The sequence below is a fragment of the Tasmannia lanceolata genome, unplaced genomic scaffold (assembly GCF_043159265.1).
Source record: "Tasmannia lanceolata isolate RefF3 unplaced genomic scaffold, GAP_Taslan_0.1 ptg000002l, whole genome shotgun sequence".
Taxonomy (NCBI): domain Eukaryota; kingdom Viridiplantae; phylum Streptophyta; class Magnoliopsida; order Canellales; family Winteraceae; genus Tasmannia; species Tasmannia lanceolata.
In genome coordinates, this window is record NW_027518679.1 from 57,942,927 (window position 1) to 57,958,393 (window position 15,467).

Here is a 15,467-nt window from a genome sequence, read left to right on the forward strand (position 1 = left end):
CCTCATATATGTTATATGCTGTAGACGGATATCATGGATTTATTGGGATCAGACTTGCCTGTCGAGGGTGAGAAAGGGATGAAATTTGCATGGTCTGATGGAATCCTCCTGCAGGTTTAGTGCTTTTCCATCTTAATTATAATGAACTTCCGGTTTATCTTGGGATGCTATTTAATAAATTCCTTCTTTATCTGTTATCCTTGTAGGCTTTAAAGAATGGAAGTTGGGTTTTGTTGGATGAACTTAATCTCGCTCCACAGTCTGTCTTGGAGGCATGTTCTCCCTCATGATCCCTTTGTTTTTTGCTTGTTATTAAAATGTCCTTTAGTATCTTGTTTGTTATTTGTATTACTAATGAGAAGTACCACTTTCAGGGTCTGAATGCTATTTTAGATCATCGTGCTGAAGTCTATATTCCAGAAATTGGGACTAAGTTTAAGTGTCCACCGTCATTCAGAGTTTTTGCCTGTCAAAATCCTTCTTGTCAGGGTGGTGGTAGGAAAGGCCTGCCAAAGTCGTTTCTTAACCGTTTCACTAAGGTATGCTCAAATGATTTGAATTAACCTGATGGTGAACAAGCATGTAGTTGGTCCCAAGGTTTTAAATTTCAGTTCCGGTTTCGGTTAAGGCCAATTTCGGCCGAAATTCGAAAAAAACAAAGAAATTGAATAACTTTATTATTTCAAAATTTTGGCCAAAATTTCGGGGAAAATAGTAATATCTAGAAAGAAAAAATTATTTTTCCAAAATTTCGGGTTTTGTGGATTTCGGTTTCGGTCTCAACTGATATCCAAAATTTCAGTATTTCGGCCAAAATTTAAAACCATGGTTGGTCCAATAAATGTATAGAATGTCTAGAATTATTGCTTATGTAAATGTTTATGTTATGTTACAGGTTTATGTGGATGAGTTAAGTGAGGATGATTATCTTTTCATCTGTAGCTCACTCTACCCATCAATTCAAAGATCGTTACTGTCAAAGCTGATTCAATTTAACACCCGCCTGTATGAGGATACAATGTTATTTCGCAAGTATGGTCAGGATGGTTCTCCCTGGGAGTTCAATCTTCGTGATGTTATTCGGTCATGTCAGATCATAGAGAGTAAGATTTTGTTTACCTTTATGGACCACATTCTTTGCTTTATTTTGATTATACTTCTCTAATTTTCAACAATTTGACATTAGGTGCGCCCATGAAATCAAAAGTTGATTGCTTTCTAAATGTTGTTTACATTCGAAGAATGCGTACAACAACTGACCGTGGAGAAGTCCTAAAGCTTTATGAGGAGGTTTTTGAGGTTAAGCCTTTTATAAATGAGTATCCACGAATTAAGATTAATCCGCATTACTTGATTGTGGGGAACGCACATGGTGAAAGAAATCATTTCCAGCCTACTAAAATTTTAAAAAGCCAGCTTAATATACTGCCAGGCATCGGTCACAGCTTGGAAGCTGCTCTACACTGTGTACAGCATCAGTGGTTGTGCATCGTGGTGGGCCCACAATCATCCGGGAAAACTTCACTTGTTAGGTTACTTTCCCAGCTCACGGGAAATGCACTTAATGAATTAAGTCTTTCACCAGGAACCGACATTTCTGAATTACTTGGATGCTTTGAGCAATATAGTGCCTTCCGCAATTTCCGAGCTGTCGTTGAGCAAGTTGAGCGCTATATTGATGAGTTTTGCAGTTTGCTTTCAAAATTTTCACTTGAGGCATTAATGAATGAACGCAAAGATTTAATATCAAGATGGTTTTCTTTCTTGTCGAGCATACGTTATAGTTCCTCTCTGTCATGTTTTGACTCATCATTTGTGGGGCATTGGAATGAAGAAGGCCGGAGTTTGCTACGCCCATTGGTTGAGATCATTGAACAGCTGAAAATTGACCTAGAAAAATACCAATTACCTGTATCTTGGTCATATCAAGATTTGAATAAATCCCTGAAGACTATTGTAGATTTACAAGAAAATGCCAAAATGAAATCATTTTCCACCAAGTTTGAATGGGTGACTGGGGGATTAATCAAGGCTATTGAGTGTGGTGAGTGGGTTGTTCTTGAGAATGCAAATCTTTGCAATCCCACGGTATGTTGGTCGTCCTTTGCTTATAGCATTTCATGGTTTTATTATGTTTTTTGCATTGTTCTAAGGAATGCTAATCTTTCACTTTTTTGTGCCTCATATCTTAATTTGTCCATACATTTTTTTTGCAGGTTCTTGATAGAATTAACTCGTTAGTGGAACCAAGTGGGTCAATAACCATTAATGAGTGTGGGCTTGTGGATGGGAAACCTGTAGTGCTTCGTGCCCATCCCAACTTTCGGATGTTCCTTACTGTCAATCCAAGATATGGTGAAGTCTCGAGGGCAATGAGAAATAGAGGAGTGGAAGTATATATGATGCAACCATATGGTTTGTTAAATTATGATAGTGATTTTGATCGAAAACAAGCCGAGGTAAGAGATTTGAAGAGGTACTTAGTTCTATCGGGTATCCCTATCTCCAATCTGGTTGATGCAATTGCCAATGCGCATATCTATAGCAGAGATGCCGGACTGCCCTTAGGAAGACATATTACCTTTCTTGAACTGACACGTTGGGTTCAGTTATTTCAGCAGCTTCTCATGAATGGAAATCGGCCTTCATGGAGCCTCCATCTAAGTTGGGAGCATACATACTTATCTTCTTTAGGGGAGGCTGAAGGAAGGGATATTTTTACACATGTGAAACATACCTATCTGTCGGGCTATGAGTCATCTAAATTAGATCAATCTCTAGGATGTTCCTTAGCTTTACCCGGAGGGTGGCCCGCCCCACTGAATCTAAGGAACTTGCTTTGGTGTTCAAAGGAATCTTGCATCAAACAAAATTGCATGTATTTGGAGTTCCTAGGTGCTCAATTTGCTTCTTATAAGTTGAGTGTTCAAAACAACAAAAATCCGATGGTGACTCTTAGTTCTTTAACTAGTACTGGCGGTTCCGGGATTACTTTATTGAATGATGGCCACAAGCTCCCTCCAGCCATAATTCCTTTCCACATGTTACATTGCTTTCTATTTCCAACTATGTACCAACCGAGTCTTAATAATGTTAAGTCAACTGATTTTGATTTGGCATTGTTTGATAATATGCTTTTCTTCGCTGCCAATTGGACGATCGAGCAGGCCACTGAAAGTGATCTCATGTTGTATTTTCTATGGTTTAAATGGTACAGTTCTCAGCTACATCCATACTGCTCCTTTTTCACTTCTTTTTTATCCATACTTGAGCAAGAAAGAGACCACCAAATTTGGAATTATATTCTTAATTGCCGAAGAGATATTACTTCTCATCTGGAAATAAATATTGGTGTGCGTCCCATACCAATACTTTCATTGGAGTTGGTGGAGTTGGCTACATCAAATAAAGCATTGGAAGCATCTAGAAAGCGACTCTATAATGCTATCCAGTCAGTGCCTTTACTACGGCTTAGTTTTCAACAGTGGAATAGTGAAGATAATTATGTGTACAGCGAGGGAATGGTTCATTTGTTGATAGTACCTGCGTTAGAATCCCTGAGAAAGCTGGAAATGGAGGTGCTTAATGGAATTGTGGAGAATGCTTGCTTTGATTTATACAGTAATCTTCTTGAACATCACACCTTGTTTTGGAAAGGTATTACCGCATCCCAGTTTGAGTGCATGCTAATATCATGGCGTTCTCTAAAGAAAGCGGCAGTAAAATTGCGAAGCATCTCTCCGGATATGGTTAAGGATTTACTCGTATGTCCATCTTTCAGATCTTGTGCTTTAATTCTATCAATTTTTACTTCTATCATTGGATTAAACAGTTGCTTTTATTGTAGACGGCGAGCAATAATCTGGATAAAATATCATCTTGGAATTTTCACCCATCAAAATCTATGTTATGGGTTCATGGTGGGCATCCAGTTTTACCATCATCTGCGGACGTGTATTACAAAATGCAGCAGCTTGTAAGTTTGAGTGGTGATCTTTGGCCAGTTACAACAAAGTCATCAAAGCTGACATCTTATGGTATAGCATCCAACTGTCTTAGCTATTAAAAAAAATAAAAATCTAACTGTCTGATCTATTATTTTTTGTTCTCTATTTTAACAAAGATATTGCCTGCATTTTGACTATATGATCTATATATCTTGGTTGAATTTTTTTAACAAAGATAGCACTTTTTTGCAGAAAGCAATTTCTTAATTGACATTGTTCTATCCGCTAACGTAGAACTCCGGTACCTAGCGATGCAAGGTAATTGTTCTGTCTTTTTCCTTTCCTTTATCTCTGATCTAATCTCTTCCATGTTGCCTATATTCAATTTATCAGTAACCTCAGTTTCTATTGGATTTGGCTATATCTGTTTGTCGGAAGGAGAGGTTGCTTTGATTTATGCAGATTTATTAGTTAAAAAAGTAAATTTTTTTATTTTATGTTGGAATATGTATGTTTCAGGTGTTTGCATGTCATCATATATTACCAGCATAGGTGAACAGGATGATACTGAGATTGTTCGTCAGTTGGAGGAGATATTTCAGGTTTGGTTTTAAATAGAGTTGGAGCTTTTTATTGTAGGAATTTTTCCTATTTGATTGGTTTCATTGTGTTTCTCCCAGATGCTTTTGGAAAGGTTTAAGTATGAAAAACATAACTTGGGTGGGTCTACATCGAAAGTTGCAGACGCTTTCTTTGAGGATGATGAGGCATCTGCATGTTGTCTTTTCTCCCCTGAGATGTTATGTAGCAATCCCGGTTTTGATAGTTGGCTGGAGACTCTTCCTTTACTTGACAGCAAGAGTTTTTCCCTTGATTTGGAATTACTTCACGAATTGTCACAGAGCATTTTGGTTGATGACAAAGAACTTTATCTGGTAAAGTCATCGAAATTAACTTCCACTTCCATTGTAGCAGCTTTTTGTAGGCTATTTACAATGACGTCATTCAATGTAATTCCCTCTAAAATGCTCCTTCACCATATGGAGTAGTAGTCCCATGTAGTTTCTTTTGTTTTTGTATGGTTTCTGTGAAGGTTACCTTTTTTTTTCCGAACAAGTAAGCTTTTATAAATAAAAAACATTGCGCCAAAGCGCGCCACAACCATACAAGAAAACCCAATTTGGGGTTATCATGTATGTTTTAATCTTCCAATCTATGGGTTATAAGCTGGCTAAAAGTTTCAAGACTAGTGGTAGTGAAAGAGGAACAAGATATGGGAAGAATGGTGGAGAAGAGAGGAAAATGTGTTTGTTTGGGGGAGGGGGGGCACCATCCCGCAAAAATAATTTTTAACTTCATAGGTGGGAAACTCATAGAAGCCCCACTCTTAAGTGATTTAAGTGACTTAAGTGAAAATAAATATAATGAGAGGGGGAATTCTCATCGACCTCCTAGTGACATGCGTTGTTGCACATGTCTAGAATAGCAAAGTCAATAAAGAAGTACGATGGAATGAAGTATAGCTGTATAAGTACATTGACCAGTCTCCCCTCTAAGGACCCCAACACTATGCCAATACGGCATAGATTTACGAGGTATTATTGGTATCATGTCAATCTGACTTCCCATGCATACTATACGGTTATTTTGTTGTGCAGTTCAATGTTGTTGCCTAACAAATATCACTCTCAACATTAATGAAATGAAATGAAATGCAAATAATATGATCTTTCTATTTTTTGTCATTCCAACCATTTCGGTCGAATTTTGGGAATTCCGATCAAATTTTGAGAATTTTGGAAATTTCATTCGAATTTCGGTCAAATTTCACGAATTCCGGTCAAATTTCACGAATTTCGGTCAAAATTTCAGGGAAATAATGACCTGAAAGGAAATCATGTAGATTTCGTTTTGGCAGGGATGGAAATGGAAAGGAGAGGAGAGAAAGAAGACGAGAGGACATGAGGTTTTGGGTGCGAAAACAGACTATGCCCCGTGAATTTCGGTTGCTTTCTTATATATTATCTCCCTTGTCAATATTTACAAGAATTCCATTAATGAGATATGCTCTATCCTTAATCATTAAAAGTCTTGCTTAAACATAAGAAAACACAGTAACAGAGCAATGCAAATATGATTCTATCTTCAACAGTCAGTCTGTTTCGTTTACTTGTCAGCTTTCTGACATTTACTTTCTCTGCCAGTTTTTTGGATGTTTCCATAATCCCACTGTATTCTTGCTTTCTTTTCTTTTTTTACATGACAGGCTTTGTCCAACTCGTGTGAGCGTTTGAAATATACCTTGAAATTCTCATTGGATTTCTCCTCAAGATCACCTACAGATTTCTTATCACATCAGAAGATTTTGTGGATACTGGATGCCTGGACTTCAGTAGATTCTGGTCAGAATAGACCTCTTTTTGGATTTTTTTTGGAATGGTCTTTGTCGATTTTCAGACACAAAATTTCTACCAGATTGTTTTGTTAACTAAATTTATAATTTAATGACTTGCACATGTCTTTGTGATGGCAGTGAGGACAAAAATTGCGAGCTTTGTTCTTGAAATGTGGTTTAAGTGGCATTCTTCCTTGTGGAGCTACTGCTTGAAACAACTCAAGGTATGCCTAGAATTTAGCATTGCTTTCCTGGGTAGGGCATGTTGGACTTTTTTTTGTTTTGAATGGTAAGCATGTTGGTTATTATCACCTTGCCTCTCATGCAGATCTTTTCAGAAGTTGATTATAATGGAACCACAATACCATGTGTTCTCGTCAAACCAACAAAAACAATGTCACTAGACCATATTATGTAAGATCATGTTTTTATTGATTGATGGATTTGCATATTCGTGCCTGTTATTTGTGTGCCAGTAGTTGTCTTTGATGTCTTCTGGTTATTGCCATAGGACATTTTTAGTTCTGAGCGTGTTGATATTTGCTCTGGCTAGACTCAATTGCAGACATTTATTCATTTTAAATGTATGGATTTGTATATGAGTGCCTATTATTTCTGTGCCAAAAGTTGCCTTTGGTGCCTCATCTGACATGATTAGTTCTGAGCATGTCGATATTTGTTCAAGCTAGTAGGGGTGGTTATTCGGTTATAACCGAACTGAGATAACCGAAATAATTTCGGTTATCAAATTTCGGTAACCGAAACCGAACCTAAATTTTAAAAAACCGAACCGATAAAAAATTTCGGTTATTTTGGTTAATCGAATAGTGTGAGTAAAAGAGGGAAAAAAACAAAATCTCGGTTTCGATTGGAGGGCTAGGTTCATCCAATCGAAATGATTTTTTTAGCACACCCTAATTAAGTTGTGATCAATCAAATGGACGGTGGACGGTTTTGAACATCCTACGGAGTGCCCATATAGCACTTTTTTAAAAAAAAAAAATGGTTTTTATCAAAATTTCGGTTATTTCGGTTAACCGATTTTTTTTTGAGATAACTGAAACCGAAACCGAATAACCGAATTTCCAAAAAAAAAAAAACCAAAACTGAACCGAAAAGGAAAAAAACTGAACCGAACCAACCGAACCAATTCGGTTCGGTTCGGTTATTCGGTTATAACCGAATAATGAACACCCCTACAAGCTAGACTGTTGCAGATGTCACAAATATCTGCGATATTTTCAAAATATCACGTTTTTATCCCGACATTTTGATAAAATGACAAAATCTCGAAATAATCCTGAGATTTTAAAAATATAGAGAGATTTTCATTTTCCTATCATAAAATATCGCGATAATTTCACTATATTATCTTGATATGTTTATTTTATATTTTTTCTTAAATTTATATTTTTTAAATAATTTTATTTTTATCGTGTTTTTCTTTATATCAACCCGAAAAAAATAAAAAAAATAAAATATCCCGAGATTTTCCATTGCCGAGAAATTTCCGAGAACAATATTTGTGACATAGAGTTGCAGATATTTGTTCAATTATATCCAGACCTAATCATTAATACTATCTTAACCTAATTACCTAATACTAGGTATGCATAATTTTGTGGTTCTCATGGATCCTAGGAACCTACAGTCCTTGATGCATGCATTGATCATTTAATTGCTAGTCTGCATTCCTTTCTGTCTCTGCAATTGTGAATTGTAACTTATTGGATGCTTCCGATATCTCATTTCTTTACGTTTGTTTATGTATTTTTTTTATTTTTGTGTGGTAAAGTTGGACTCATTTGTTTCAAATGTTATTTTACTTGTGGCTCCAATACAGTCAGGGTAAATTTCCTGTTAAGGATTATCCAGTACATTGTTTGAAGCTTAGAGTTGCTTCTGGAAATCTTTGGCAAGATGCTCCATCAACGAGAGGTCTGCCCAGTACTCTCCTTTCTGTTGCTCGTTATCTCTTCCAACAGGTATGCTTTTCTTGTAAATCAGGTTATTTCTTCTTCAGTATATTGATAATATTGCTGTATTTATTCTTCTTCTTTTTTTCATTTACTGGCTGCAGATTATCTTTGCTCACGAGAAATCTTTTGAAAAGGATACATTTGGAGAAATCAAGTCAATATTTCGTTCAATCCATGAGAACTCCATTGTGGTATACCTTTTTTTTATTTTTATTTTCTTGTTGAAGTATTATGGTATACCTACCTTTGAACAATATATATATATATATATATATATATATATATATATATATATATATATATGAGAGAACGGTTCCTACACATATGTGTAGAGAGTTCTCTACACACTAGCTTAAAATACAGTGGGGGCCCACATTGTTTGGGTGATCCAAGCCATCCCTTTTAAAGGCCCTCACATAGATAGGGTGTCTACAAAAAATCAAATCCATAGGATCATCCCAACCCTACGATTTGTGGATGTAAAATGGATGTCTTTAAACCTTCACAAATTAGTCCATCTTTTGCCTCCACAGTTCGAATGGTTAGGATGATCCTATAGATCTGATTTTTTGTGGACACCCTATCTATGTGAGGGCCTTAAAAATGAATGGTTTGGATCACCCAGACAATGTGGGCCCCCACTGTATTTTAAGCTAGTGTGTAGATAACTTATCTACACGTGTGTAGGAACCGTTTTCTCTCTCTCTCTCTCTCTCTCTCTCTCTCTCTCTCTTTATATATATATATATATATATATATATATATATATATATATATATATATATATTTTGTATTTGATCTTTGGTTGTGTGTTCAGCGATTGTTTAATGGATGGCTCATTTTTTATAGTTATTGCTATTGTATGTAGAAATATTATCTTCACCTTCTAAAATCTTGGAGTCAACATTCGTTTCATAAATTTGCACCGTACTTTGCATGAATATATTGGATTTCTTTTATGTTACTTGTGTCACTGTTTTATGTTTTATCTTCTCTCTAATTGGTGGAAAAATCAGGAATTTTTCTCTTTGAAATCGGTCCTTTTTTTTCAAAAAAACATTTTTATTATTCTGTTTTATCCCAAGTTTTATCTTTCTCCTTTTAAGTGTTTCTTGTGTTGGAAACAGCAAGGAAAACTCGGGACTTTAGAGTCACTTATCGAGACATCAAGCCATCATGGATTGACTGACTTGATCGAAACATTTGTTAAACCTCTCCTGAGAGAACTATACTCCAGCTGCCCATCTTATGGTAACACTCTGAAGTGCACAATATAATTTTTCTTATAGGCATTTGAGGATGTTAAATAAGTTATCGGAGTCATTTTGCGCGTGGACTATCATTCTTCCACGTTTAGATAATTTGCTTTTTACTTGTATTCCCATTCCTAAACTGACTAACTTGTTAAGTATTCATTTGCTCCTCCTTTGTAGATTGTCTCTATAATCTAGGTAATGCATGGTTACATATTGGGGGATTACGTTTCAATCTTGTGCTAAACCCTAATGATCCCGATCCTGCTATGAAGTATGCAATCAAGCACTCACAGATTGTAGAAAAGATCTCTCTGCTAGAACTTGAAATCAAGGTATGTCGTTTTTTAATCTGATATTTTCTACATTATTGCCCTTCCTGACAACTTGAAATCAAGGATGCATCAACTATACATTAATGTTTACTTCCACTTCATACTCTATGTGCTTATTTCTTCGGTAAACAAAGCAAAGTAAGTCGAACCATGATTCATCGTAAATGAGGGAACTCAGAATGAAATCTCTCCTGGTTAGTAAACCATGAGGGTTAAGATTGCCTATTCATGCATTTATCTATATCCTTCTGATAAAGTTTGTGACTCATCTTTTTAGTTTAGATGTTTTAGAAGTGTTATTTCAGTTTTTAGGTGAGAGTTTGATATGATATCCCTACTGGAGGAGGGACCATTGCAACTTGTAAGTAGCAAAAGAAACTCTCATTAACTTCAATTTTTTGGACCAATTAGAATAGACGCTTATGCCTATGATGAGTGGTAGTTAGATTTTGGATAGTCAAGATTATAGTTCTTAGAATATTCTTGCTTGCTTACCATTTGAGAGAAACTTAAAGCAGATTGGTTTGAGCAAATTCTCGGCAACTAAGACTGATTAAGAATCTTAGTAGAGAAACAACGATAAGATCTTTCCATTGGTTCTCCCAAAACTTTTTCCAAGTCCTCGAAAAATGAAAATATTTATTTGTGATCTAGTGTTTAAACCTATATATGAAGTGTGATACCATGCTATTCTCATTCATGTCACGAAAATCTTACAATTAAACCAAAAACACGAGAGCTATAATGTGATTTTGTTTCTTTCATTTTTTCATTTGCCTCAAAAGTAGAATAGCAGGTTGCTTGCATATTAGTTCTTTTCTTTGTCTAATCTTGGTTTTTTCTGCAAGTTTATGTTAGAGTCGAAGATGAATATATAGTTTGAAATTGAATTATACTAGACCTTTTGCGTTTGTAAGTATCATTTTTCATAACTTGAATTATTGCCCTTTTGTTTTCTGTAGGTGCGACAAGAATGTGACTCTCTAGTAGGAAAGAACTCGGCAATAGATGGTCCAAGCCAAAGAAAGAGTTTATTAGAAAATCTCGAAAGGGGACGGAGAAGATTGCGGACGAAGGTAGTAATTCTTTCGTTCAAATGAGTCTTTGTTTGAGCATTTTTCCATATTTTGATTAGCTTGACACTAGCACGTCTAATAGGAGCTTGATGCGCCTTGTCTTGGCATATTTGCATTTTTATTACAATTTATTTTCTTGGAATTTAGATACGGACAGAAGCCAATATTTCAAGCCTTTAAGGTGAAGACAAAGTCATCACGTTCTTCCACCATAAAAAAAACCCCTTACATATCTTCTTCACGTTCAACTTCGTAACTTCCAATCCTTTTTTCAGCCTTTACAATGTTCCAAGTTACTTTACCATCCTCATTTGGATTTTTCGTTTTTTTTTTTTTTTTTTTGTGTGTAGGGCTCGCTTATTGCCCAAAAGAATTTATAAGAGAAAAAAATATAACATCAGTCTTGGTTAAACATGATATTCTATTGAAAGGCTATATGATATATGTGAAATTTAAATAATCTTGATTAACTAATGAATACTATGTGTGTGCTACATTATGCTATATGTATATGTTCATGTAGGATTTTCACATGATTCTCTTGCTCCGTATGGATGCCGGAATTTTTTTGGTTCTTGGGACTTTTGTGGAACAAAAAACTTCTTGGGAGATTGGTGGGAAAAAAAACTCCCTGGAAGTATCCCGGTAAAATAAAAATCCCATGTTTGGTTGACCGGACTATGGTGGGAAAAAAAAATCCAGGTAAAATAAAAATCCCATGCTTTGTTTGGTTGCTTGAACTATTGGGAAGAAAAAAGTTCTTGTGGTTATTTTGGTTCCTCGGATTTCATGCGGGATTATTTTGGTTCCTGGGATCTTTTTTTTCCAGCTTTGGGTTTCGTGCGGGGTTATTTTGGTTCATGAGATTCTTTTGTGCCCACTATATAACCAGCAACCAAACGTGGGTTTCCTGCGGAAATTCCACAAAAGTTCCAAGAACCAAAAAAATTCCGGCATCCAAACGGAGCATGATTTAGCAAAGGAGGATTCTCTAAATTTGAGAATTTGGACAATGGTCTTTACTATTGAGTTTGGATAAGCAAAATAAAAATAAAAATGGCGGCCCAGTGCACGAGGCTGCCGCCATTGCGGGGTCTGGGGAGGGCTAGATGTACGCAGCCTTACCCCTGCTTTTGCAGAGAGGCTGTTTCCGTACCTGTGACCACGAGGTCACAATGTAGCAACCTTACCTTTGCGCCAAGGCTTGCCCTCTAAGTTTGGATACCTTTCACTTTTTTAAATAACAATCCGATCAACTTCGAAGATATGATGTAGCAGAACATTTTATGGTTTGATTTAGTTTGGAAAAGCAAATCAGACAATAAAATGTTCTGTTACATTATATCTTCGAAGTTGATTGGATTGTTATTTAATAAAGTGGAAGTTAGGTCCTATCACATTAGAATTGTATATCTATAGTACATCTAATATCGTTTATTAAGGATTGTTTTAATTTCATTTATTAAGGATTAATAAAGTATGAGTGATATAATTGCATCCTAATATAAAACAATCTTTAACATGACACATTCAAATCAACATCAGTTTTTGAGCTATCAAATGGGCGTACCCATGGGCTAAAATGAAAATATTCGGAAGAATCTGTGAGTCCAAGTCCTATCACTGTAGTTGTACATGAATTGGTGAGGTACTTGTGGTTCAATTGAGTGGCACAAGCGGCTTGGGTTCTATCGAAAATCCCTTTTGTTTTCTTTTCTTTTTAAGTTTCTCTTTTCTTAGTTTTCTTACATTGTCAGTGCAGCTTGTAGATTCCACCAAGACATCTTGCTGACATCAAATAAAGTTGGAACTTTGAAGAGCATAGAAGAGGAATTAGAGAACCATAAATTTGAGACCTTGACCGATTTCCTTTTATTTTATAATTGTGTACAAGTCAATTAAGATGGAAATTATCAAAGATCTTTAGGCTGATAGGTTCTGTAGTACTTGATCTCCTTTTCTTGATATCACTATTACAATGTAATACAAATGTGGAATGCCAATTAGTGTGATCGTGACCGTGACCATGAAAACATGTATTAAAATTGTTAGATTCTTGGGGTATGTAATAAGTTAGGGAAATGCTCCATCATTTACTGTGGATTATAACTGAATGTGTCTTTTCATCTTTTTTTAGTATTCTATAGGCAGTATTGCTCTAGATGTTGTGTAATTTATCCAAACAGTTGTTTTGTTCTTCCAATGTAGATAATCTAGTAGAAGCTGTTGTAAGTGATGCAGACAGTTTTAAATGTTTTAACCAATTCGCTCGTGTGCCAGGTTGTGTTCCGTCCTGATCCCGCAAATTTTAAGAAGTTAAAATCTGAATGTTCTGCTTTCATGAAGTATGTTAAATTTTCTTACACACTTGCAAGAGATCTTGAATTTCGTGGCATGAATGAGCAGCTGTTGATTGAAGTTTGCAATTGGCAGGTAAATTGCATTAATTTACAGCTAACCAATTTTGTTATTTCTACTTTATGTGGGAGTCTACATATTTGTTATTGGATGCTAGGCTTTGTAGTTCCCCTAATTGTAAGTTTTACTATGATGAGTATTATTTATTTTCTGTTGACCTATTTTGTATCTTTGTCAGGAAACATCAACCTGTTTTATAAATCGATTATCAGATGAGTATGCTGCATATATTGATATAATTCTACCTGTTCAAGTTGCTGTATATGAAATGAAATTAGGCTTGTCATTAGTTATGTCAAGTGCTTTGCGGAAGGAATTTCTAGATAAAGTTGAGGAAGACAATATTGATCAAATTCTGGTAAGTATGAAATGACATTTTCTTTCATTCACCTAGAGGACTCTTAATGATATCATGTTTTTTTTTTGCAGGAATCAATTCTTTCTTTCATGCAATTCCCTAGAGGTTGTGCATCTGAATCCATTTCTATTGAACGCAAAACCATGCAACCTGAATTTCTACCCTCTGATCTAGATGCTTCTGTAAACATCTTGGTCATGGATATGAATTTGCTGCATAAATTATTTGCGATTCCAAGAGATTTAAGTCCCGATAAGGAGGTGAGCAGTGCAAGTAGTTACTTAGTTTTACCAGCTATACTTGGCTTACTCTTGATTTTCTGCCTTTAGTAAGCCTTGCTCGTCTGTTTTGCTTAGTCGGTGATGTCGTGGCATTAACAATGGATATGCTTATAGATTGATGAGTGCCAGAAACCATTTTGCAAATAGTTTCGGGGATGTTTGGGAAGTATCTGTAATGCCATGCTAACATCCGTATTGCGGCCTCCAAGCATCCGTTCATCACGAAAATTGGCCGACGTTGTTAAAATAATTTATGGCGATTTTTAATGATTTTTATTTAATTTTGGGCAAAGTTTCAGTAAGTTTTGGTGGGCCCTACGTAGAGAAATTATGAATAGTATTTTTAGGACTGCAACATGTGATACACTTTCTATTTTTATTTTGGGCCTTTTCTAAAATAGATGTTAGGCTTTATTTAGGTTGATAAGGGTTCTAATTGATTTTATACTAATAATTAGGATCAAACTGGGGTTTTATGGTATTTTGAGGATATAAATATGAAGTTTTGAGATACTTTGTAGGAAGTTAATGAATAATTACAAGTTTTCCCTTTTGGGTTTTACCCTTTACCCTATGTTGATGATGATTTTACCAAATCTGTTGTTGTCTTATATCTTGTAGGCCTTTTTTGTGAAGATCTATTGGATTATTTGTGTGATTACTCAATTCTCTCGCAAGTTTTTCTAGTTTTGATGGATTCTTCGTAGTTTACTTGCATTAGTCGGGCTCTTGATTTTAGTGTGCACTATTTAGATATTTTTAGCATGTTTCCTGCTAAAACTATGGTATATTATGCCTTGTTATTTCTCTGAAGATTAATTTTAGCATATATTATTTTTGTGACTAGACTGCTCCCTGTGGATTACAGGTGTCGATTTTGCAGTTACATTCTAGCATCTATCATGTTATGCTTACACGTGTTACTCATCTTGTATGCGCTTCTCTTGTCATGGATAAGGCTTCGCTTATGGTAAGAATATGCACTGTGTTTGTTGAGACAGGGCTATTATTTTGGGACATTCTTTGCAACAAGGATGTTATCTAATACATAAGCACTCTTTTGAGTAGCTTTTGAACAGGATATTTGACCAGTTTGGATGCCTATGGATGAATATGAAAGTTCAAATAAAAGCAAAAGAGGATGACGAGTCTCAACGCTACAAGTTTAGGCCCCGTGCATTCAAGATGGAAGATATTTTGGAAGCTGACATATCACAACTGCGAACATTTGCCGCAGATGAGACTTTGTCTATGGACTGGGAAGGAATGTTGGTGGAACAAGATGCTCAAGCGGTATTTTTTTTTTCTTGTAGCTTCGTATAGTCATGCCCTATGTCATAAATATCTCCGATATTTTAAAACTATCTCGTTTTTATCGCGACCTTATGATAAAACGACAAAATCCTGAAATAATCCTAAGATTTT

General features: G+C 35.6%; 1 protein-coding gene across 2 annotated transcripts in view; it reads left to right on the top strand.

Annotated features, from left to right (window-relative positions):
* LOC143881278 (midasin-like protein) overlaps positions 1-15,467 on the top strand; it is a 66,864-nt gene that overhangs the window by 32,247 nt on the left and 19,150 nt on the right. For both annotated transcript variants that reach the window (XM_077384266.1, XM_077384268.1), the window contains exons 29-51: positions 25-114; positions 207-272; positions 375-539; positions 896-1,103; positions 1,187-2,088; positions 2,217-3,764; positions 3,848-4,037; positions 4,200-4,265; positions 4,467-4,549; positions 4,628-4,882; positions 6,214-6,349; positions 6,481-6,566; positions 6,671-6,756; positions 8,186-8,327; positions 8,423-8,512; positions 9,449-9,572; positions 9,755-9,909; positions 10,872-10,985; positions 13,266-13,418; positions 13,582-13,761; positions 13,833-14,021; positions 14,911-15,012; positions 15,111-15,335. In XM_077384266.1, the coding sequence (XP_077240381.1) occupies positions 25-114; positions 207-272; positions 375-539; positions 896-1,103; positions 1,187-2,088; positions 2,217-3,764; positions 3,848-4,037; positions 4,200-4,265; positions 4,467-4,549; positions 4,628-4,882; positions 6,214-6,349; positions 6,481-6,566; positions 6,671-6,756; positions 8,186-8,327; positions 8,423-8,512; positions 9,449-9,572; positions 9,755-9,909; positions 10,872-10,985; positions 13,266-13,418; positions 13,582-13,761; positions 13,833-14,021; positions 14,911-15,012; positions 15,111-15,335 (5,355 nt within the window). The remainder of the gene's footprint in view (positions 1-24; positions 115-206; positions 273-374; positions 540-895; positions 1,104-1,186; positions 2,089-2,216; positions 3,765-3,847; positions 4,038-4,199; positions 4,266-4,466; positions 4,550-4,627; positions 4,883-6,213; positions 6,350-6,480; positions 6,567-6,670; positions 6,757-8,185; positions 8,328-8,422; positions 8,513-9,448; positions 9,573-9,754; positions 9,910-10,871; positions 10,986-13,265; positions 13,419-13,581; positions 13,762-13,832; positions 14,022-14,910; positions 15,013-15,110; positions 15,336-15,467) is intronic.